Genomic DNA, 23,167 nt, shown 5'->3' with positions numbered 1-23,167 from the left:
CCTTCTTTATCAGTGTTTGGGTTCAAAGGGACGGAAGAGGAAAACATAGGGGGACCGAGTAAGTAAGGACATTGGAACAAAAATAGAGACTATTTAACAAATGGTTAAAAATTACACATGGACAATTCTATTTTCGGTTTCATCAAAACACACATTTTGATATTGCCAATGGCATACACTTCAAATGTTGTCAATGTATCACAATCTTGAATTTTTCTGTAAAATGTAAAAAATGAAATGGGCATATTTTGTTCACGTAGTAACACTCTACCCACACTTTAGCATTAGCTGCAATACATTTCGAGATCCATGTCTAATGACCATGTTTCAAAATGTTTTATGTCAGTGTGGTTTTCAGTGGTTTATACTAAAAAGAGAAATTATTGTTAAATATTACTATTTATATGTGTGTAAGTCCATGGAATAATGTATTGTATATTTTTGCATAAATGTACAGTACGTTTGATAAAGGTTAACAAATTATTAAAAAGCAAATATACAGTATTTATTACTGAATTACATTATTACTATAGGTATTACAATTTTTTTACAGATGCAATATTTTCATTACAGAACTAAACCTTCAACATCTGCTAACCCTACAGGCATGCCAAACTTAAGGTATCTAGGTAATATTAGCTTCTTTTTTTTTTAGTAAACTGGAAAAAAAAATCAATAAAAGGCAATAAAGAAAAAATAAAATTAATCAAAGCCCGTTCTTTCCCTTTCAATGTCTCAGTGCTTCACATCTGGAACAGAGGCTCCTCTGAAGACGCCTCCAATGACTTTTAAGTTTAAGAATAACTCGACGAATTGCTTCCACCTAGCGGCTGTATTATGACATGACAAAGTAAATACTAGTAAATACTATTAGGAACTTTTGGTGAACTACTACTGTAAACAATTGGATTCGATGTTGGTGTTAATTCCCATAGACATCAAAACAACATCATTTTTTGAAGAATGGGACGATTGTTCATTTAAAGACCCAATGTAGTTTACCCTTAAAGTTTTAAAACCAAACTGATATGATGAGGTTCTTCGGGACTTGTATATTTCCTGACTTCCTCAACACATTTTTTTCTAAACCCTCCACAAAGTCACTGATGTATGAATAAGTGGTGGCCTGACTCCATCAGTCCAACATCTCTGATGACTATGAAGGCAGCATAAAGTCACATGACCAGTACACAGCTGAGGGATGCCGAGGTAGACTTGCCCATTAGCGCCCGTTAGCTGTGTATAGCAATTCTGATGGAAATAACTGCTTCTTTTCGCCGTTTTAATCCGAACATCTCGAGAGACATATACAGCAAGTCATGGAGAGGATACAGCACGTATGGTCATCTTTAGTATCCCCTCGCATCGTCAGCCTTTGCTTAGATGTCAATGTCATAATTTGTAGCTAAATCTGCCCAGTTAGCTTAGCTAGCCCGTGTCTAGCTAACGCAGGGCCAAGGCCAAGGCCAAGCGAAAAAAAAGGGAGGCCGTCGGGTGAGTACATTTACAATAGCGTCTATTTTCCATCTTGTAAACAACATTTTCTATATTAGCATTATTATTATAATGTTTTAGCTTTATGGTTTAAATCTACCAATGTACCGTACATTTAGTTGCTGTTTGTAATTGCATGGTAGCTTTGACTGTTGTTTATTAATGTTACTGTACCAGCCATGTACATAGGAACATAATTAACGTAAACTGTGATATCTTTAACTACCAGCCGTGTGCTAAGGTTACAGAATGTGCATGTACACTAAAAACACTCGCAGACTGTTCGTGCTTATGTGTTCTTAGCATGTAATAAGATGATAATGGGGTAAGCTTCTAAGGTTTTTAAAGTACGTTGCTTTCGACTGCAGTGCCATTAGCAAGCCTGTTTTATTTAGCTTCAAATACAGTGATGCGGTTTCACACATTGTTAATATGCCAGCTCTTTAACAAAGTTGTTTAACATTGCGCTGTCGACAGTATCATTCTGAGGATTATGTTGCAGACACAGGTAGGGGGTTAACAGATTGTTCCTGTCATTACCACCTTAACTCACCCCATGTCCTCAAGGTCTACCTGAAAAACAAATACTTTCACAGCACTCAGCTGCATTCCTGATGTGCAGGCTATCACCAGAAGTTAATTAAAGTTAAACAACCTAAATTCATTATTTACGTGTTGCGAAATACTAAAACTTCCTCATTTTTAAAAATGCCTTGTTTAAAAATCTCAAGAAGCCATAAGCCATTGTTTTTCAAACATTATCTTATTATACCGCACGGTGTGTTTAGCACCTTTGGAAATCACAATATATGAATTTTAACCAGTTTCTATTGTGCTTAAGTATAACTGGAATATACCAGTGGATTACCTAGTGGGTGAGCAGTTTAAAGGATTAACTGCTTTGCTTCAGTACTTTTTTGAAAGTTGTTGCTGTCCATTTTTAGCAACATTTTCAAGCTATTTTGAAGCTAGGACATAGAAATGTCTAACTTTACTTTAATATGTTTTTCACCCTCTTGTGTATAAACTGGTGGTAAGCTGGGTTTTCAGTACTACCAATAATAGTATGTTGTTGTTTCATCACAGTGTTTCTGCACATAAACAGGTGACAGATACATGTTCAGTGATCATACTTACTCCTAAAACGTTGTTTTTTGAATTACTGTGCAGTCTCAAAACATCTGCACTGCACTTCTGGCTCTTCTCAAAACTAATCCACGGAGTTTAGCTCCATTAAGTACGTGCACATACAATCTATAATAACCATAGTACAAGATTTTTAGCTTGGCCCTTCAATCCACTGAGCATAATGTGATTCTCTCGGCTGGTGTGTTGCCAGATCTATGTTGGTGCTGTTTCTCAGCTTCTTTTTAAACCAAGAGCATTCAGTTCCTCGGTTTCTCATTATTCCTCTGCAAATTACAAAGAAAGCTTGAGTTCTCACAATTCTGGCAACCAGAAAAGATTCATTTTAGCTTTGAAGGCAGAGGAGTTAGTTAGCTAGTTGGTAGTTTGAGGCCAGTGTGTAGTAATAATCTAATTTCTAATGTCCCAGTGTTAAGAGTGGGATTGACTTCTGTTCATCTTGTCTACACATGGGTTATGGAACTGTAATTTTTAGATCTCTGCTAAAATATCTTGAGTAAAAAATAGATGGAAAAAAACACATTTTACCATAGTTTTCCAGTGCTGTACACTTCACTAATGAACAATAACAAAAGAAACATTGTACATATGTTGTCCATGTGACCCAAATTTATGTCTTGTTTATCTCCTGTTCAGCATCCACCAGGCATTTGCTCTGTAGCTGGAGAGGAGAGAAGTGGAGAAGGGCTTCTGGTTTTGGATCAGATCTTTTAAAGTCCCCTCCTCCATAATCTTCATTACTGTCAACCTCAGATGAGCCATGTCGTCTTCGGGGTGCTGCCAGCTACCTGGCTCCCTTTGTGATTATTCTGGGAATGCTGAATCTGATGCCTCCAAAGATTCAGAAGAGTCTGACTCTACCACGCAGGCCCAGTACGTTGCCAAGGTTACGGCTAAAGATGGCCGCCCACTCTCCACTGTTGTCAAAGCTGTGAGCTTGCAGAGGTAGGTCGGCGTGAAACTGACTTGGGCTCCCAAAGAAATATAATGTAAATGAAGAAGACATGTGTAACCATCACATTTTTGTCTTCTGTACGGTCTTTTTCAGTGATGTGGGCATGTGTCGGATTTGTCATGAGGGAGCTGGAGGGGAAACACTGCTATCACCTTGTGACTGCACTGGTACGCTGGGCAAGGTGCACAAAAGCTGCTTGGAGAAGTGGCTGTCATCCTCCAACACCAGCTACTGTGAACTTTGTCACACAGAGTTCACTATTGAACGGCGACCACAGCCACTTACACAGGTTAGAGAATTTTCATTACCATGATGAATATTTTTTCCTGCTTTCTTTGTATGAAGGGGATGAAGATGAGCATTACAAATTAGTCTAAAACAAGGGACATAATTTATTTTTTTAGCATTACTCTGATATTGCATTGTAACATTAAAACATAAAAATTGTGGTAACAAGTAGCAGCGTTATTATACGACATGATTTGTTTACATTGGTGAGTTTGCTGATTGCGTGACGAGCTCGGGCTCTTCAGGTGTCAGCAACAGTATTATCTAGTTCATGCAGATGGTTTGTACTCCTTTAAAGCGCTTCCTGCACATTTCTAAACAAAATCACATCATTCCCTTGAGTTACCTGGATTGCACTAGTGACCTCTTCATTTTGCTGCTTCAGTGGCTGAAGGATCCAGGGCCTCGCAGTGAGAAGCGCACATTGCTGTGTGACATGGCCTGCTTCCTTCTCATTACACCTCTGGCAGCCATCTCTGGGTGGCTGTGTCTGAGGGGAGCCCAGGACCACCTGCAACTGAAGAGCAGACTTGAGGCTGTTGGCCTCATTGCCCTCACCATCGCTCTCTTCACTATCTACATCCTCTGGACACTGGTAACTAACATAACTACACTATTTCCCTGCTTACTTAGTGCTTGTTAAACTGCATAAAACATGCTAAAGTTTGATTTTCTACTCATGTACTTTAATAGAAATAGCTATAATGTCTTAGTAATGTTACTGACTCAGAAAAAATGTACAAAGCTGTGGGGTGAGAGGGACTGGATGTGTAATAGCTTAGTCTTTGCAGAGAGAAATCATTTGACTGACAGGTTGCCAGAAACTGCATACCTGCACAGACATGAAGGGCTCACTGAAAATCGTGAACTTCATTCTGCACTTTTACTTCACTGGGTGATCTCTTAAAAACAGACTGTATTGTTGATTTAAAACAATAATTATTATTATTATTATGCAAAAGCATAATTAAAGATATTTTGAAAGATTAGCCTTTCCACTCTCCTGTCAGGCTGTATATACTATGCTGTAGCCGCACTACTCTGTCTTAACTATCTTTGTGTCAGTTTTATTGACGTCTACTTTTTTCTCCCTTGTTGCATTTTTGTTACTCCCTCCTCCCACTTTCATCTCATGCAATCTCAGGTGTCATTTCGGTATCACTGTCAGTTGTACTCAGAGTGGAGGAGGACCAATCAGAAAGTGCGTCTGCTCATGCCCGACATGAAAGGAGCGCACACCACCCAACGTTCAGTGCCGACCAAGTCGACCAAGAAAATGACTGATGAGACCATTGTATGAGTGCAGAGAAGTGAGAAGAGGAATATTTAAAAGGAAGCTCACCCAAGCACTCTCTAAAAACAAAATTAATCATTAAAATGAACTTTTGCACTTCATATGGACCATTCTGAGGAGAAGAAGCTGCTTTCTCCTCATGCTTATTGAAGCACTTGATGAAAACTACCACGTTATTGGCTGACCACAAAAGTGGTTGTGGGAAGAACTCATTCCAGAGTCACTGTAGATGAAAATCAAGTTGTCACCGACAGCCAGTGCTGGGAATTGATGAGTGGACACGTGGATAATGGACTAACCAGCCTGACATTTTTATGTCAGTGACACAAACTTACGAGATACTAAGACACAAGCTAATGTAGCAGGATATAAAACTAATTCAGCATGCTACTACAGTATAATATGAAACATATTCACTACCTGTAATCCCCCATGCCCCCTTCACAATGTATTTAGCTGGTTTTGAACAATGGGAAAACAATAACCCTGCAGAGGATAGTAATCTAAAAAAAACAAGATTGACAAAGTCTAGCTGTGAATACTACTTTTTTCTTTGTTTGACAAGTACAGGGCGACGGTCACTCTTACCAATGTCCTTGTCTATAATCTGAACTCCTTTCATTTTCCAGGTAAAGCTTTTATGTTACTGTCTCAATAGCGAAACTCAAATCATCTTCCTGTTTGGGCAGCAGCAGAGACACCATGTATTAATCACACTTTGACAATTGTTGTATATGGGATAACTCTCCAGGTGTGGAACTGCAGTGCAGTGATGTACAAGGAAAAGAGTGTTAAAAGTGTGAAAAAGTGTTTACATACTAATTGGATGATGTCTCTTCTGTTGTCATAAAAGTGCATTAGCAAACAGGCCTGCTCCATGAATGTAGCTCATTCATTGACAGAGCTGCCTAGCAATGACCAGTAGTAATGTTTTGCATCACAAGAGATGCAGCTTTATTTAGAGGAGAAACAGTGTTGGAAAGATCAGATTACAGATCTTGACTGATATAAAATCCCATGTATTAGGGCAGGCTGGTGCTTGGTAAAAGTGCATAAGAAAAATGTGTTTTGAGATGTCATTTGGTGTATGCAGCATATGCTAAACAAAGTATTTTGTGTTATTGTAGTCTTCCTGCTTTATCCCTTGGAAAGTTGGGTTATTGTGCAATAAAACATGAGGGACTCCTTGACTCTGTGGACTGCTGGTTGTTTTAAATGTTAAAGCTTTTGATCAGTCTGTGTAGGAGTTGTACTCTGAGACTTTACAATTCTCCTGTCTAAATATTTTTAGACCAGTTTCTTAAGTGTCAGGGAACACTGTTCCAACAGTTAAGCATATTTTTTAAAATAGTTGAGTAAGAGTGGAGGCTCTTATGCTGAGTCTACATTTACTATGTGGCAATCTGCAGTGGTTTTTAGTAGGTTCATATTAAGATTTAAAACAAAAAACATGCAGTGTGATAGCCTGATAAAGCACGTTGCCTATTTAAAAGATAAAATCCTATGATTCCTTACCACTGAACACTAAGGTTGGGTGAAATTTCACCCATGTTACGTTGGTTTTGAATGGCTACTGACGTTAGTGTTGCAGGGTTAAACATTTTGGTGTGTGGTCCCTTACACATTTAAAGTGGCTTTTTCTTTAATTGTTGCTGATGGTTTTATTTAAATAACTGCTTGAAGTCAGAGGGGAAAAAAAACCAAATTTTCCAGAAAATGAATGCATATTTGTCAAACTAAATAGTTTGTTTCTACCTTAACCTACACTTTTATTGTATGCAAAGTATTTCCACGAACAACTTTTACATCCTGCTTGTGTTTTAATGCATCTGTAAATTGATGCTATAATATCTGGTGTGTCATAATGTGGTGCAGTTTGTATATATTCCTTTAAAAAAAAGACACTGAAAATATTGTAAAATTTAATTTCATGGCATTAATATAATGTATGTGAGCAGACAAGCTCAAACAAAAAAAAAAAAGAATATATTTTACACAAAATGAAATAAGCATCAGCAGCGTCACGACCACTTTTGAGATGACTGAAAGAAGAGGACAGAAGCCCAAAAACAGGACTGTTGATACGAATGAAACAGGCAGGTTTAAAACCGGGCTTCCAGTTTGTGGCAATAACCATCTATCCAAAGATATGTCTGGGCAAACAAGGCTATTCTGCTACACTAGCATGGCTATCTAACTGTGGTGGCGGCTTGTGTTGTACCATCAGTCCTGTTTTTGTCACCAGAATGTAGCTGACTGTACCTGGGTCAGGTTACAATTTGAAATCAAACTCTTCTCTATGGGGTTGATCGTTGTGGCAAAATGGAACTGATTCCACTCATCTAAAAAGTGCAGATTCAGACAACATTACACCCGGGGCAGATGGAAGCACATTAACACTGTGGATTTCAATTAATAATTGACCCAGGTGAGGAGGGATAGTTGCCATGGGTTACAGGTTCTGACAGCACTGCAGTTTGCTCCCCCTCTGGCCGTCCGTAGTCGGTGGAACGCTGATGTCCACCACGTTATTTCCTGGGGACTCGTCATGGGCAGATCGCTCTGCAATCTGTTTCTGCGATACGATGCGGTATATTTCTGTTTTCAGAGAAAAATAAGAAAACATGGACATTTACCTGAAATGCTTTTGCTTGGTCTATTTGTACCTCACAGGATAACATTTCCAGCTTAAGTTGGGTGCCTAAAACTGAAACTATGCAGCTGCAAAGGGAAGCTGACTGTAAGAAGTTACACAAGCAGAGTCAAAAGGTTTTAGAGTTGCAGTTAATATCAACATTTCATTTTAAATTCTTATACGACACAAATAATTGATAAGGAGAGCAAGTTTAACAGACTATAAGAATAATCCTGAACCGATGAATTCAGAGATGGAAAACGCAAGTTTTAGCTCCAAAACAGACCCGTTTATTAATCCGTGAGTATACTGGAAACTGAAAAAGAGCCATCATTAATAGAACTCTAACACTATGATTCACCATGGCAACAGATGACAGGAAAACAAAGCCCATCAGCTTAAATGGAGTTATTGTGCCAATACAGATGAGGTTTGTCTTAAAAGACAAGAATGAAGGAAACACTGTTCCAGTATTTACCCATGTTAAATTCCCCTTAGTGGAGGATTAAATTAGAATACTGCATGTTTTTTATATATTTATTCAACTTTGTCAACACAGGAACAATGCAGGAGACATCTACTGGGACTGGAGGTTGAACAAAATCATTTCTAGCCACAAAATCAGTCAGTACTTTTGAGTTAAGAAGGATTTTAGACTATTTGCAAATGTGGCTTATAATCAAAACTCACTTTTCACTAAATTTGAACTCTTCACCTTGAAATGTTCACATTATCTTTAAGAGAGTATGCCAGCTATGTCTGGAATGTAACATCAGTGTGACTGATCATAACATGAAAAATGATTTGTCACTGTCTCTGCTGCTGTTGCTGATTTTCCGTTCACATTAACCTGAATTTCAGTGTCTCTTAGTTTGCACATTTCTGCCAAGAGTGTGTGGATGAGGAACTGAGACTGTGTGAGATAAATGCTTCAAGCTATGCGGGAGTCAGAAACTCTTGAGTTTGCTGGATTCCCAGTATCAGTTGCCATAGTAACCATCTCTTTCTGGTGCTGAAAACCCAGTGTTTCCCTGAAATTTAAAGTCTTTGCTGAATTTGCTTTCAGGAATCCAGCCCTAATACGTATGCTATATTTTTAGTGTACAGTATTTCCCCTGTGAGCATACCTGTGAGGATATTCTTGAAGGCTTCTTCAACATTTGTTGAGTCCAAGGCTGAGGTTTCTATGAATGACAGATTGTTCTTCTCTGTTGGCAAACAAAAACATTACTTTTCATTACACGCAGTGAAATAAATCCTGCCTGGAGATAGTAGACACCGGTGTCAGTTTGAGTGTGAAACAAAAGAAGATCATATGAAGGCATTGTAGAAAAAAAAAAACTCTTCTCTTTAAACACAACCATAATGTCAAAGGTACATGTTTTCCTGTGTTGAGTTTAACCATTTTTAGTTCATATTTATGAAATCCGAAGATAGGCCCAAAATGCACTATGATATTCTCGAATTATATTTTAGGTTTAAAATATCAACAAAACCATCCCAAGGAGAGAAACTCCAAGACATGATATTTTAAATACGATCGAGCAAACATACACTTTAAGAATGAAAACTTCTGTGTTTTTTTGGGAGTTTCAGTACCTGCAAATGCCCGGGCTTCATCTGTGGGCACAGCTCTGAGGTGGCGCAGGTCACTTTTGTTGCCAACCAGCATGATGACAATGTTGTTGTCAGCATGATCTCTCAGCTCCTTCAACCAGCGCTCCACATTCTCATAGGTCAGGTGTTTGGCTATGTCATACACTAACAATGCCCCCACCGCTCCTCTGTAGTATCTGTAACACAACCAAAGACAACTTATACCTGGTAAATCTTTAGTGTCTGCAGGCCAGTTTGGCACAGTCATTACATCTGGTGGTAGTAAGACTTTTACATCCTTTTTATGAAATATATATGAAGTCTGAATGGACACGTTAATGCACATGTAAGCAGCTAAGATGCTGAATACTGCATTATGATTTAAAAATGCGGTAATAATGATTTAGAAATGGACTTGCTGGCATTGCTGATTATAGCTGTGTCTTCATGACTTGTTGGTATAATTCACATGCAACAGGAGCATTTTCTGGCTTTAACTCCTATTATTAACTAACCCAGGACTGTTTATCATTTCAAATTTTATAGTTACTCTGCTCTTAAGTGTGTGAAAGCAGATGGATCAGTACACCAAAGGGCCCTATACAGGACAGTTGTGATGAATATTCTGGAGAAGGTCCTGGTGCTTGAAACATTACAAATAAAATCCCATAAGGAAGCTCTTGGGTGTGCAGAACCATCTGTTCTTTTTCTGCATTTGTTATTTGATCCATTACCCAATCCTGTGGATTTTTAGATGTACACGTCTTCTCTGTGGTTTGCTTGTGATGGTATGCATGATTTTTATTATGAGATGAATTTAAGATTATCAGTTGTTGACAAAAGCTAATCAGCAATAGTAAGATTTTAATTTAATAACAGGCATACTTACATTCTACATTTGTAATTTAACATATAATCTTATCTATTTGGGGGGATTAAGTAGGATCAATTTCTTGCTCAACAAGATTTGAAACTATAGAGTGAATTTAAGCTCCACCTCCCACTTCATGCTGTAGAAAACATCATCTGCATCATTTACGTGATGCTGTCTTAAGGATGGAGGGTCAGTGGTTACTGCACTGGTGAAGTATCTTCTGTGTGGTGTCAGTTTACAGGGGGGATTTATCTGCTCTGCACAAGGTCAGACTCACGCTGAAGTGATGGCTCTGTAGCGCTCCTGTCCCGCTGTATCCCAAATCTGAGCCTTTATCGTCTTGCCATCCACCTGAATGCTGCGTGTGGCAAACTCCACCCCGATGGTGCTTTTGCTTTCGAGATTAAACTCATTTCGTGTAAATCGAGAGAGCAGGTTACTCTTCCCTACACCCGAGTCTCCAATTAATACAACTGTGAAGAGAGAAGAGAAGATGAGTTTGTGTCTGTGGGAGATCAGGACAGGCCCTGAATGTTAGTGTAAACCATTGTTAGAGGGTTGAAAATGACTTGTAACAACATATCCTACTACTTTAATACGGCTGTTTGTGAAATACACACACCTGAAATCTTCAAGTTCTTAAGTATCAGCCATCCTTTATCTTACCTACCTTATTTACCTACAAGAAAAAACTATAGGAATGCAAGCATAAGAACAAATAGGCCATGACATTTAAGACTGACTCCAGAAAAAGGAAAAGCTTTGTTGGATATATGTTCTTAGTATGAAGTGATTAAAAAAAAAGAAAAAAGAATTGATCATTATCAGGCCACGTTGCTCACACATTCTTTCAAGTTATTTGTAAATGAGTCAGGGGGGGAGGAAAGTGATGGTTGGGGGTTGAGCTGCTGTTCACAGCACAGCAGCAGAGGTGGCGCCTTTTTTTTATTATTTTTTTGTTTCCCGTCTCCCTCCACAAAAAGGAAACGGAGAACTTTGTCCTCCCAGTCACCATCGGCAGCTCTGGGCTGCAGGAAGCTGATAACTGGCTTCATCAAAACCTGAATCGACAGTTTCAGACCGCCTTGCCCTTCCTGTTTCGGACGGGTACACAGACGATGGCTCGGGCAGAGAGAAGCACAGGGGGAGGGAGGGAGAGGCAAAGATCCCTCGCCTCCGGCAGATGCCCCATTCATCCCACAGAGGATACTTTGTTACATCTAAATGGCCTTTTGGCTTATACAGGCCCGGGATGTTAATGTGCCACAGGAGCTGTTATCACGATCAAAGAAGGCATTCTGGATCCAAACATGAACCTGGTACCATTTCAGTCACAACCTCTAAGACCTACTGATTTCCAGAAAGCACTCGTGAAGATGAAGTTGTCAGTTGCATTTAAAATGTAACAGTGCAAATAATCATGTTACGAATTAATCCTATTGATCAGCAGAGGTAGAGGCTAATGGGCCTTAATCAACCTCCAGAGGAAGAGTGAGAAAGATACATCAAACATGGCTCAGTAAACGAGGAAACTGCTCACTTGAAGCATTTTAACCTGCTTCATGAGTTGATGAAAGTTTAATAAAAAACGCTGAGAACGGATTGGATGTCGCATGCTTTACCTGTAAATTTAGCTGGAGACGTTGAAACGTTACCAGCGTTGTGCTGTAATAACAACAAGCGATTGTCATCCGGACAGCCTCTGAGAGAAAAACCCTGTTTCTCTTTGAAAATGCACACAACTGCTCAGCAATAAACGACACATGAAGAGATTCACACACAACTGGAAAGCATCGCTTTGTTGGGGTGAGCCTGTATAAATGGGAATACAGTCATCTTTTCTTTCTTTTCCCCATTTTTCATTTCTTTTGTTTTGTTTTCTTTTTTTTCTCGTTTTTTTTTTTTTTTTTTTTTTTTTTTTTAACTTTGAACAAGAAATCGTATTCATCGTCTCGGTTCCCCATTCTAGACGAGGCCGCTCCAACGCTTGTGTCCGGAAGAGGATGAGTGGAAAGTATGTGTATGAATTGTCGCTATACGCCAGAAAAAATATGGTAAAGGTTTGAGCCCAGACTCTGCGCCAGTGTCGGCTGTCAAGGCGAGCTGGCCGCAGAAAGGGAGAGCTCCCAACCCTGCAGCGGGAGGGGAGGAGTCCCTGCACTTCACATACCTGCCGCATGGGGGCGCGCTAACTCGGCATGCCAACAGATACCTGCCATTCATCTGGATCCTTCTCAGTCAAAACGGTCCTTAGAACTTGAGTTATGAATTATAGGGCTGTTATATTATTATATTATGTTTTAATTTGATCAAGCGGCTAAATAAATAAATAATAATGGAAATATAAACGAATTAAAATGTAGTCCCATTGTACTTAAGGAGAAATTGATTGTGTTTAATTGCAATAAAAGCTCTGATTTACATTATAAATAGCTCATTTATGAATAAAGTAAAGTCAGTGAAAATTCACTGGCGGTGTCAACATTTCAACCCCTCAGGCAACAAGTATTCTCTTTAGTGGAAACATATATTAGACGTTGTACAGTATAGTTATGAAGCTAAGATATTAATGTGTGTTTACATTTACATTTAATGTAGTTTTAAGTGTCGATTGGATAAGTCTGTCAACCACATTATAGAAGCCCTAGTTAAATGCTGTCGATTCACTTGTAAACTGAGACAACAGTGTGTATGTCTTCTAATGTGCACTAATATTGTTTGGTATTTCTCTTTTTATACTATTTATTCTGTATGATGTAGGCTTGTGTTTTATGGACTTGTGTCTGCAAATAAAGTTTTAATGTTACGTTGACAGGCGACCCCGCCCCTATTCCATCCCTGTGCTCCTATTGGTCAGGTAGAACGTCAGCTGCTGCAGCAAGGATGCACGTGCTTACCGGCGCGTTTCAAGATCAAGATGGCAGCCTCCGTGTGTCGGTGCTACGAGGTTAGACACTTATTCCAATCATTCATTATGGTTTCAAGACCCGAGGAGTGTAATTTGCTAAATGAAGTGTAATTTGACGGATGTGAGTCAGTCTTATTATGTCGCGTAACGTAAACGCAGTTTATGGGCCTAGTTTTATGGTCGGATACAGCGAGATGTGTCCTATAGAAGAGGCCTTGTTGCATCAGAATCACAGCAGATGTTAGTTTTACTGTTTCGAAATATAAACCAGGTTTTAAGCTTTAGTTTCTTTGCTCAATTCATGTGAAACTTGATTTATAAACGAGTCTGTTGAAAGTCTAATGTAGTAGCTTCTATCGAAATTCCAGATGAGGAATTTGTTATAACACGACAGGTGCTGGCTTTTGTAATAGTTCACACTGAACATGAGAAAAGTAGAAGCAGTGTCAGATGTGTAAGGATCGAACAGGTAATAGGAATTGGTGCCACCGCGTTGCACATATAATTAGTCATAGAAATGTTTCCACTATGATAATCTGCTACCTGAGAAATAAACCTGGGATAATTAAGTGCCTTTCAGTTAGTTACCTTCTATTGGCAAGAGTCCCTGCAAACATACCAAAATTGCAATAATTTAGTGTCTCTCTGCTTATCTTGGGATTTCATTGATTTGTTCTGATGGAAGCTTTCTTTTTCAGAGTGAAAAATGCCTCAATTCAGTGGTCAGTAGCACACTGATTGATAACTACACAATGACTTGTCGCTAGACCGTTATTCATATGATTTCCAGAATATTATGAGTGATTTTGCTGACATATCTACACTCTGTACCTCTATTATAAAAAACAAAATGATGGAATATCTTTGAAAGAATGGTGCTAATATCACAAATCCCATTCAATCTATGCAGTAAAAGATACTCTGATGGTCAGGAGAGGATCAGCATACCGTTAACACACCTAATGTTTGCTTTTCCTCTAATTTATCACCCAGTGTGTATTGTCAGTTGCATTGCAAATGTGTGAAAGTATAATGTTACTATTTGTTTCTGACTTGTTGTTCCGCTGCAGCTGATGGGCAGAAATGCCATGGCACTCTGCTCTCGGTCTGTGGTGTCTGCAGCATGGCGAGGAGATGCGTACAGATTACACAGGACGCCAGCCGCAGCTGTGCAGGTATAGAAATGTCCCATTTACCCTTTAACAATCCTTTATTGATTACATCAATTAAACTGATCACCATTTATTGTAACTTTAAAATTTTGATGCAACATAGATGTTAGGAAGTTGGTTTTACTTATCTGATTGTTTTTATTCAGTTTTTTTATTGTATAAAATGTGAAAATACATTAATATTAATGCTGGTGTATTTTTTTTCTTCAGTAGTGTTGACAGATGAATAAAGATTGTACCATTGGACTTTTTCCTCTTAATCAATGTAACTATCTGTTAAACTAAAATCCATTGTTCTGCTTGTCTCTGTAGATCCGATATTCTTCTGGACGTAAAGGTTTTCTGGGAGAGTTTGTTGATAACCTCCGTCATGAGTTCAGTAAGAATCAGGAAATGAAGGAGAACATCAAAAAGTTCAGAGAGGAAGCCAAAAGGCTTGAGGAGTCTGATGCCCTTCAACAGGCCCGCAGGAAATATGTACGGATACATTTTAACTTTATTTTAGTTTATATAAAGGAATTGAACTTTAAGTAGTGTTTGAGTTCAGATTTTTTTTTGTAGTTAATTAGCAGCCACAGCTGGGATTTAAATAAAGAAAATGTTTTTGTTTGTTTTTTTTGTTGTTTTTTATTAGAAATCTATTGAGGCCGAGACTGTGAAGACGTCAGAGGTGTTTAAGAAGACCTTGGGCTCTTTGTCAGAGACTGTCAAAGAGGTAAGATCAGAAGAGAAAAGACTTGACTGCATCGATAAATACTTCCCTCATGGAAATGTTGTCTGATCTGATCTTTGCCCCTCAGGTAGCTTGACCAGCTGACTTCTAATGATGTTTAAAAAACCCTTTAGATCAGGAGAACTAGTTTGTGTCATATTAGTGACTGTCGACCTTACTGATTTAATTTTTGTGCTGCTTTCCTACCAAAAGGGTCTTGACGAAGTGAGTCGTACAGACATCGGGAGGAAGATGAAAGAGGGTTTGGAAGAAGCAGCCAGGACGGCCATGCATTCTGCAGAGTCTGTCTCTAAAGGAGGAGGAAAACTAGGCAGGATCACTGCATTCAGAGCCATCTCACAGGTCAGTAAGGAACATGAGATTTTCATACAGTTTTAGATTTCAACATTACTTCAAGCCCTTCAGATGAAAAGTGATTTTCTGCTTCTAATGCTCAATTTGATTTAAGAATCCTCCTTATTCTTTTCTGGGCCTCTAATTTGATTTTTGCCTCATAACATGAGCAACATGAGGTGGGTTGTGGGTCGACAGTCATCGCCTTGTCAGCAGCATCATGCTGCTAAGCATTTGTGGCGTTAAACCTGAATTTACATCTAGGTTTGGATTTGATTTAAATTAAATTTAATAAAATAACTCCAAAAAAAAAAAAAATGTTTGTGTTCTGTGTAGAGCGTGGAAACCATGAAAAAGGAGATAGATGTCGGTGATGCCGGCCCCTACAGGGCTCCTGCTCAGCTGAGGATGAGGAGCGATTTCTCATCTAAAGGAGGAGACAGTAGCACCAGAGTTTTTGAGGCAAATGAGTGAGTAGACATTTTCACTTCCTTCCTTCTGTGGTAGAAAAACAAAAATAAATAAATAAATCTGTGGTTAGTAGCACATTTTTTGGGCTACTTTCCCAACAAGTTACCAACTTCCACTGTTGTTTGTTTAGCTCTAACTGTGAGATTTTCTTGTCCTTTGACATAGAGATGCTATGGGTGTCGTTCTTCATAAAGATTCAAAGTGGTACCAGCAGTGGAAAGACTTCAAGGACAATAATGTAGTTTTTAACAGTAAGTGAAGCATATTACAGGTCGTCTACTTTACAGTAAGAACACATGTAATTTCATTTAAAGGCAGCAGATGGCAATAGAGTGTTTGCAGTGAAATCCACTAAAATACTTGCAGTTTATCTAGGTAGTGATCAATGCACCTGCTGCTTTGGTCTTCCTCTCACTATTCCCTTCTTGATGCCTTCAGGATTCTTTGAGATGAAGATGAAATATGATGAAAGTGACAATGCCCTCATCAGAGCATCCAGAGCTGTCACTGACAGAGTCACAGATTTTCTAGGTAATTCTGCGTCATAGTAAATACTTGTTTAAAAGTTTTGATATCATAAGTATATTGTTTAATAAGTAAGGGGGGTAAATATATGCTTGATGTTATGGTTTTTGTATATTCAGATAAATCTTATTTCAAGCTGTGAATCTGGCTGTAGCTGATGACGCTGATGTGTTTCCAGGTGGTCTTTTTTCCAAGACAGAAATGTCCGAGGTGCTGACGGAGATCCTAAAGGCCGACCCTAATTTTAATAAAGATTCTTTTCTCAAACAGTGTGAGAAAGATATAATTCCTAACGTCCTGGAGGTAAGAGGGACCCTCCATCTTCTCCCGCAGTATTCTATTTACTCTAACTACATTCACACTCTTCCAAAACAGTGGTAGGGCTAATTTTTCAAAGGATGTTAAGAGCAGAATTAGTGATAAAGTTTTTGCTTCATTACACATGTTTTCCCCTCTTATTTCAGCTCACATCAGACTCTGTAAAGGGCCTGTGACTTGTCAGATGTCTGCAGATTCAAAGCAAACATGATGTTAAACAATCAGAACAGTGGGTTGTGCCCTCCATCTACTTTAAATAATCTTAAGTTGTGATGGAGCCTGGGAATTAAAAAGCAGATTCAGATCAAACTGGAAATTATCAACAAACATCTAAAATTACATGCTGTTGATTTAAATAGTGAAAATCTGCTGATTTAACCTACGGGAAAACATCTGACCTTTTTGCATTTACAGTGACATTGTTTGAGCGAAAGTTGCTAAAGTAGTTAGAATTTGTTAATATATATGAAATATACTGCCCCAAGTCAGTAATAAAACACCGATGTGATGCTTTGTCATTTCTTTTCTGCAGGCTATGATCCGGGGAGAACTGGATGTATTAAAGGATTGGTGCTATGAAGCTGTAAGTTATACACCGTCACCTCGGCATTTATATTTTATCAGTTCTTAAGCCCTGATCCACTCCAGGATTGATGCAGGCTCGACGTGGACAGTGGATGGGCACACTCATGTATGCATGCATATCATAGAAAAAATAATCGAATTTAACTGAAAAATGACTAAATGTATGGCTGTACATAAGCAGCTGGCAAAGTTTATATGACAAATCCTACAGTGAAGATGCAATAGCATTTCACTCTTATTTATAATACCTTTTTATCTGCTGCTGAAATCTCACACAGAGCCACTAAGCTGATCTGAACAGTCTAGTTTTGATGCAGATGGTGGAAAGTGTGATGTTTTATGCTAATGTGTTCCTGTGTGCTTCCTCTCAGACATACAGTCAGCTGGCCCACCCCATCCAGCAGGCCAGGGGTCTGGGGCTTCTCTTCCAGTCCAAAGTCCTTGACATTGATAACATAGATGTAAGTTGTTTTACTCATACAGACTTAACAGTTTCACACAACATATGCTTTTAACTGCCATGTTTTTTATACTTAAGTCCTGGATCATCAACTCCGGACCTCGTAGGCCAGTGTTCTGCAGGTTTCAGATGTTTCCCTGTAGCAACAAATTAAATGGTTCTCCAAAATCTTGTTGTCAAGTTCTGCAAAACTGACCCATTATATTGAGTCTGGACCAAGAGGTCCAAAGTTGGTGATTGCAGCTTGCTAGCGATGGTCTCATAAACACATTTTCAGACAGCCAGAGTTTTATGCTTAACAAACGTCGTAGCAGTCCCTTCAACATGGAAGATCTAGTCTAACAGAGATGGGGATTGTGAATAAGGTTTATCTAACATTAGCAACAGAAAAGTACCCGTTTGCAGCTATATTCCAGACAGAGTTAAGAAACTTTGGATGCAGCTGAAATTAGGCTGCTCCATCCAGATGAGTTGTAGTTTGTATTCAGAGAACAGAAAATTAAATGAGGCAGAGAAGCAGACTTACACCCCACAAGCATATAGGGAGTCGTATTGCTGCAGGTGGAGCGACGACAGGTAGAGATGGTTTGTTCACTGTCTTTTCCTTTTTTTTTTTTCTTAGCTGGCGATGGGTAAGATGATGGACCAAGGACCTGTGCTGATCATCACCTTCCAGGCTCAAGTCGTCATGGTGATCCGCAGCCCCAAAGGAGATATTGTGGAAGGAGATCCGGTCAGTCGGGCTTGTAATTACTGCCTCTGAAGAGAAAATTTAATAGATATGATCGGAGTTGCCACAACAAAACAAGTAAATAACTCAAATAGCTGAAATCAGATCAGAGGTCAGTGAAACAAGTTTGTTGCAGCAGTAGGATCCCAGCTCATCTAATTACTTGAGTGAATGTATAATAAACTGTCTCTAAATTAAGAAAAATAATCTGGTTTGTAAAGCATATTGGACCATGCAGCCTATCAAAATACAAAGAAATACTTTAATTAGTTTTTTGTTTTTGTTTTTTTTTTCAGTGTTATAGATGTGAAATTTGGATATCTGGATGAGCTCTTGATCTGCTTCATACTCAGTCTCAGTTTAACTGACCCTCTGCTCTCAACAGGAGAAGGTGATGAGGATGATGTATGTTTGGGCCTTGTGTCGTGACCAAGAGGAGCTGAACCCAAATGCAGCCTGGAGGCTCCTGGACATCTCCGCCTCCAGCACCGAGCAGGTCCTCTAAGAGGAGAAGTATGAGGAGGAAGCACGGATGTGGAGAGAATCATCTGGGACACAAACTGAGAAGATGGGCAGAAGATTCCAACATGTGTCTGGATTACCAGCTCATGCTGTGTACAGTACATTAACTTAAGATAAACCCTGCTCCTTTGTGACTGCGTTTGCACACATTTCCCATCAGTATCCAGAGATGTACAGTTGTACAAACTTGACCACTCTGGCACAAAAATATGCCAGTGGAGACCATACATATGGATTATTTACTGAAATCTGCATCCTGTTTTAAGGTGAAGTCTTTCACACTAATCAGCTCAGTGTTTGGATTGACTGGTGTATGAATACAGCTGTTATTTTTCTTAGAAGGGATGGAGCCCATCTTTAATACAGCTGTCAGGAGCCATCGTTATCCAGTGGTACAGTCCATCCACAATCTACATGTTGCACGATTCAAAGGAACCTGCCACTGGAAGTGGAAAGCACTGGATGTGCATCTGTTGTCTGAATTCAACTTGAATCCTTAACTGCGATCTTTGTTCTGCACTGAAAATGAAAATATAAGCAACATCATGGATGAACTCCATTCTTTTGCAGGAGGCATAGTGTAACAAACTTCACTCTTTCATCTTTGCAATAGATGCATTCAGGCGAAAACATTCAATTGATGTCATTTGCATTTTGCTAGCACTCCTAGACCAAGACACTATTGTTATAGCTGTGCATATAAAGATTATAGACATATTCACACAAATACTGTATGAAATAGAAGCATCTTTTCTGTTTGAGAAGGATGACTAAAGAACTGGGCTGACTTACTCCAGTGTGAATGTGCAGCTAATAGTGTTGAACAAGAAATGTAAAACTTCTCTGATGATTCTCATTCAACAACCCTTACAGTCACCATGAAGACAACGATGAGAGAAGTAAAGAACTTATCCACTGATTAAGCTGTCTCAGCACTGACTAACAGCTTAGCTAGCTTTTGTTCACACCAGAAGCTTAATAGATGGAGACAAAAGATGGAGATTTAAACATTATCAGTAAATGTGAAGATCAGTGTATTCAGTCTTTCCTTTTTATAATATAAAACTTACACTGCGAGGAACTAGTGTTTGCTATGTTGACATGGTGCATGTGTCTTCTCCAGTTAAAATACATTATGCCTTCATTCTGAGTTTTTTTTTATCTGCATATTAATATAAGTTTAAAATTAGCAGATGTATCAGATGTTACAAATTGCTTATTTTTAAGCCTACGTGGGACCACATCCAGCTTCCATGTCAGAGGCAGCTTTGTTGTTGGACATTGTTCACCCGTTTGTCTTATTGAGCTGTTTTTGGTTTACTTTTTTAAAATGTGGCTTTTCAAGGTTTAAACAAAGAAGGTGAAACGTGGAATTAATGAGTTTTCATTTTGCTGAATGCCCTGTTGTGCTGACTGTTATTGGTTTTGAAACTGTGTGAAATGGTTTGTAATTGATGACACAAAAAGTCACAAAAATCACTGATCATTGCACTATGTGTTCACTTTGTCAGGAGGCCTGAGTGTGTGTTAATGATGTGTAATCCATTAAAATCTACCAATGGGGTCAAGGTCCACCAAAAAAAAGAACACTTTCAACTAAATAGATCATCTGTACACTTAGCTGAATGTTTTTCGTGATTAAGAATGATGATAAAATGTCCAGAAGTCTTTTCAAATTAAATGGTTCATTTAACCTCATATCTAGTAACAGACTGGAAACTCCCACTGCTTGTAAAAGCTCAAAAAAAAAAATCACCACTGTATTTGTTCTATGCAGCACCTCCACAGCTGTTAGGATCATTACAGCCTTGAGGGGCTACTGGCTCATCTTTACAGTCTCTGTCTTGTTTTATCTTGTGTGCTCCAGCCATTGAAGAGTTGTGTTTGCCAGATTAAATTCATTGGTAAATGTACATATGAATTAATGTCTGTTATGTTATTCTTTCTGTTGTATTAACTGAGGACAAAAACAAGTTCTTTGAGTTGCAGCAGGCTGCTTCATAAGTGACAATAAACCCCGACTGGGTATGGATATGTTTTTCTATTACAATGCAGTAACATGCCAGTTGGCAGAATAAAGTGAGCTGTATTATGAGTAGCTTTGTGTCTGCACTCTTAGTATCAGAAGCTCTGAATGCACTGTGTCTGTACTTGCAAGTTGAAAATAAAATACTGGATATTGTGTGTGTCGGATGTTTGTTCTCTTATTTCAGAGCTGGCAGGTCTTGATAAATGCCCATACCAATGACTTTTGATGTTGGTTGATAAACCAATAGATTGGGTTGCATAAGGTTGACAAATTCAAACACACAGTCCATCTAAAACAGATCTCATCCCACACCTGTCTACGGTGATGAATAACAAGGGACGTTCTTGAACTATCTAATCTTCAACTAGTCGGCTCCTTCCTCCTGAAGCCTGCTGAGAGACCAAGCCTTCAGCATTGTAAATGTATGGTATCATGAGGAATCTACAATTGTTTTCATAATGTTCACTTTCTTTTTATATGCAGAAAAATTTGACAGAGACCATTCAAATGGGAACCTTCTCTAAGATCATTAAGCAAAGTGTTCAAAATAACAGGATTGAAGTGGCAACAGAGAAGAGAAGGTGCTGGAAGCACAGCAGTGTTTTGTCCGATGGTTTTCACGGTGGCACACAACCGGTCAAACACCAGGCTGTACCACATGATTTCTATCAATAATGCTATAGTTTAGACTGTGGGTGAGTTAAGAGGAGGGTCTTCTGGCTGTTGAAAAGAAGGCAGTATGCACACACAACTCACCTGTCATAGGTCACCTGTATGCTTATGTAGTGATATGTCACTGAGCCACATCCTGACCTCAGGCTGTGTCATACATTACAACAAAGATAACAGAAAATGCTGAATTTTATAACCATGCAGGTTGGAGACTCTAATCAATTATGTCCACAGTGGGCGGCCCGCAGGAGGACAGCTCGGGGGGATATTAGATTATAAACTTCTTCAGGGCAGTGCTACAATTCACTTGCTATTAATTAAACCTACTGGGAGATCCCACGAAGCCTCAGGCAGGGGAGATGTGAATGTGTATGGACTGCAGTCTGTCCCAGTGTAAGGCTTTAATTGTGCCAATTAATTACATCTCACAGTGAGTATCTGGAGCTGAGCCACAGGTGCGTTCAGGTAGCTCTGCTTGTTTTGTTCTGCAGGTTGATCACGTAATATCTTGCAATTCAGCAAAATCTGTGATGTAACTGTAATTAAGTCATCTTACAGTCTAATAATGAGTTCATTCTCCAAGAACCTGTTAACTCCATAGTTCATTAATTAAGTCATGTCACCCTCTAAAATCTAATCTAGTTCTAGATATACCTTTTGATATAAAAAAAACAACAAAACTGTACAGAAAGGACCTGCAGCACAGCCAACCTGATGTTGGGGAGGGGGGTCACTTGGGGTCCATAGTTTAATTATGTTGCTGCGAAAGTTAGTTTGAAGCACAGCTTACTGTTTTTTAAGTCAAAAAAGCTATCAGGAACAGGTAATGTAAATTCATAATTGAAAGTCCCAAGGAGGTTATTCCAAAACACCTAAAACACAGTAGAAAAAGTTCCATTTTCATGGTTTCCTGACCTGTGAAATGAAATGATATACTACGTTATATTTTATTCATTCTTATGTGTGAGAAACCCACTTCTGCTATCATTTTCAGAACTGTGGCAAATCTAATTATCCATGATTGCTAAAATCTCCCAACATGTATAACCTACATTATAACCCGGCATTAACTTCATATGGCTTTGTTTTTGTTCTAACAACATCCCAAACTTCAATTTATATTGTAGAAGTTCAGCTTTATAGGTTTTCATGGCCAAAAAGTCACTGCAGTAATAAATTATTTTCCAAGTAGCTCAACAAATCACCTCAGATTAATCTGCTTCTGTATCATCGGCTCAGATGGATAACTTTAACAAGGAAAGAAAATGTGATCACTACCCTTTTACAACAGAAAAAGACAGACATACGTGTCTAAACAGTGAAGAAAATGAAATTACACAAACATAATAAAATTATAAATAAATCCAACAGTAAAAAAAAGCTCTACATATGTAAGAAAATATGCAGCCACAATCCACATTTTAGTT

General features: G+C 38.8%; 3 protein-coding genes across 4 annotated transcripts; 2 read left to right on the top strand and 1 right to left on the bottom strand.

Moving 5' to 3' along the window:
* The first annotated feature begins 1,182 nt into the window (after positions 1–1,182).
* LOC121644154 (E3 ubiquitin-protein ligase MARCHF2-like) lies at positions 1,183–6,367 on the top strand. Its single transcript, XM_041991896.1, has 5 exons — positions 1,183–1,494; positions 3,277–3,585; positions 3,689–3,884; positions 4,269–4,478; positions 5,028–6,367. Exons 2-5 carry the CDS (start codon positions 3,401–3,403, stop codon positions 5,181–5,183), a joined length of 747 nt encoding a protein of 248 aa, XP_041847830.1. The 5' UTR covers positions 1,183–1,494; positions 3,277–3,400; the 3' UTR covers positions 5,184–6,367.
* Positions 6,368–7,086: 719 nt separating this feature from the next.
* Positions 7,087–12,431, bottom strand: LOC121644155 (ras-related protein Rab-11B-like). The gene is made up of 5 exons (XM_041991897.1): positions 12,207–12,431; positions 10,560–10,755; positions 9,412–9,605; positions 8,940–9,020; positions 7,087–7,775 (listed from the first exon to the last, which is right to left on the bottom strand). Exons 1-5 carry the CDS (start codon positions 12,244–12,246, stop codon positions 7,630–7,632), a joined length of 657 nt encoding a protein of 218 aa, XP_041847831.1. The 5' UTR covers positions 12,247–12,431; the 3' UTR covers positions 7,087–7,629.
* A 625-nt stretch (positions 12,432–13,056) lies between these two features.
* On the top strand, positions 13,057–20,050 carry LOC121644152 (mitochondrial import inner membrane translocase subunit TIM44-like). Of its 2 annotated transcripts, none has more exons than XM_041991894.1 (13): positions 13,057–13,229; positions 14,261–14,365; positions 14,675–14,839; positions 14,997–15,077; positions 15,288–15,437; positions 15,765–15,898; positions 16,065–16,150; positions 16,338–16,430; positions 16,603–16,727; positions 17,275–17,325; positions 17,699–17,788; positions 18,410–18,520; positions 18,903–20,050. In XM_041991894.1, exons 1-13 carry the CDS (start codon positions 13,200–13,202, stop codon positions 19,020–19,022), a joined length of 1,341 nt encoding a protein of 446 aa, XP_041847828.1. In that variant the 5' UTR covers positions 13,057–13,199; the 3' UTR covers positions 19,023–20,050. The 2 variants fall into 2 exon arrangements, with proteins under 2 accessions (XP_041847828.1, XP_041847829.1); XM_041991895.1 differs by lacking the exon at positions 13,057–13,229 and adding an exon at positions 13,242–13,311.
* Positions 20,051–23,167: the final 3,117 nt, after the last annotated feature.

The sequence above is a fragment of the Melanotaenia boesemani genome, chromosome 8 (genome assembly GCF_017639745.1).
Source record: "Melanotaenia boesemani isolate fMelBoe1 chromosome 8, fMelBoe1.pri, whole genome shotgun sequence".
NCBI lineage: Eukaryota > Metazoa > Chordata > Actinopteri > Atheriniformes > Melanotaeniidae > Melanotaenia > Melanotaenia boesemani.
The sequence above is the reverse complement of the archived record's forward strand: the minus strand, read 5'-3'. Positions and strand labels throughout refer to the sequence as shown.

Bases quoted from the DNA above. Each gene is read 5' to 3' on its own strand.
- LOC121644154 (XM_041991896.1), top strand. From the start codon at position 3,401: ATGTCGTCTTCGGGGTGCTGCCAGCTACCTGGCTCCCTTTGTGATTAT. The intron at 3,885-4,268 runs GTTAGAGAATTT...TTGCTGCTTCAG, and splicing joins GACCACAGCCACTTACACAG to TGGCTGAAGGATCCAGGGCC. The intron at 4,479-5,027 runs GTAACTAACATA...ATGCAATCTCAG, and splicing joins TCTACATCCTCTGGACACTG to GTGTCATTTCGGTATCACTG.
- LOC121644155 (XM_041991897.1), bottom strand. From the start codon at position 12,246: ATGGGGAACCGAGACGATGAATACGATTTCTTGTTCAAAG. The intron at 10,756-12,206 runs TTAAAAAAAAAA...CTCTCTTCACAG, and splicing joins ATACGATTTCTTGTTCAAAG to TTGTATTAATTGGAGACTCG. The intron at 7,776-8,939 runs GTATGCTCACAG...CTCTGAAAACAG, and splicing joins CTTCAAGAATATCCTCACAG to AAATATACCGCATCGTATCG.
- LOC121644152 (XM_041991894.1), top strand. From the start codon at position 13,200: ATGGCAGCCTCCGTGTGTCGGTGCTACGAG. The intron at 13,230-14,260 runs GTTAGACACTTA...GTTCCGCTGCAG, and splicing joins CCGTGTGTCGGTGCTACGAG to CTGATGGGCAGAAATGCCAT. The intron at 15,438-15,764 runs GTCAGTAAGGAA...TGTTCTGTGTAG, and splicing joins CATTCAGAGCCATCTCACAG to AGCGTGGAAACCATGAAAAA.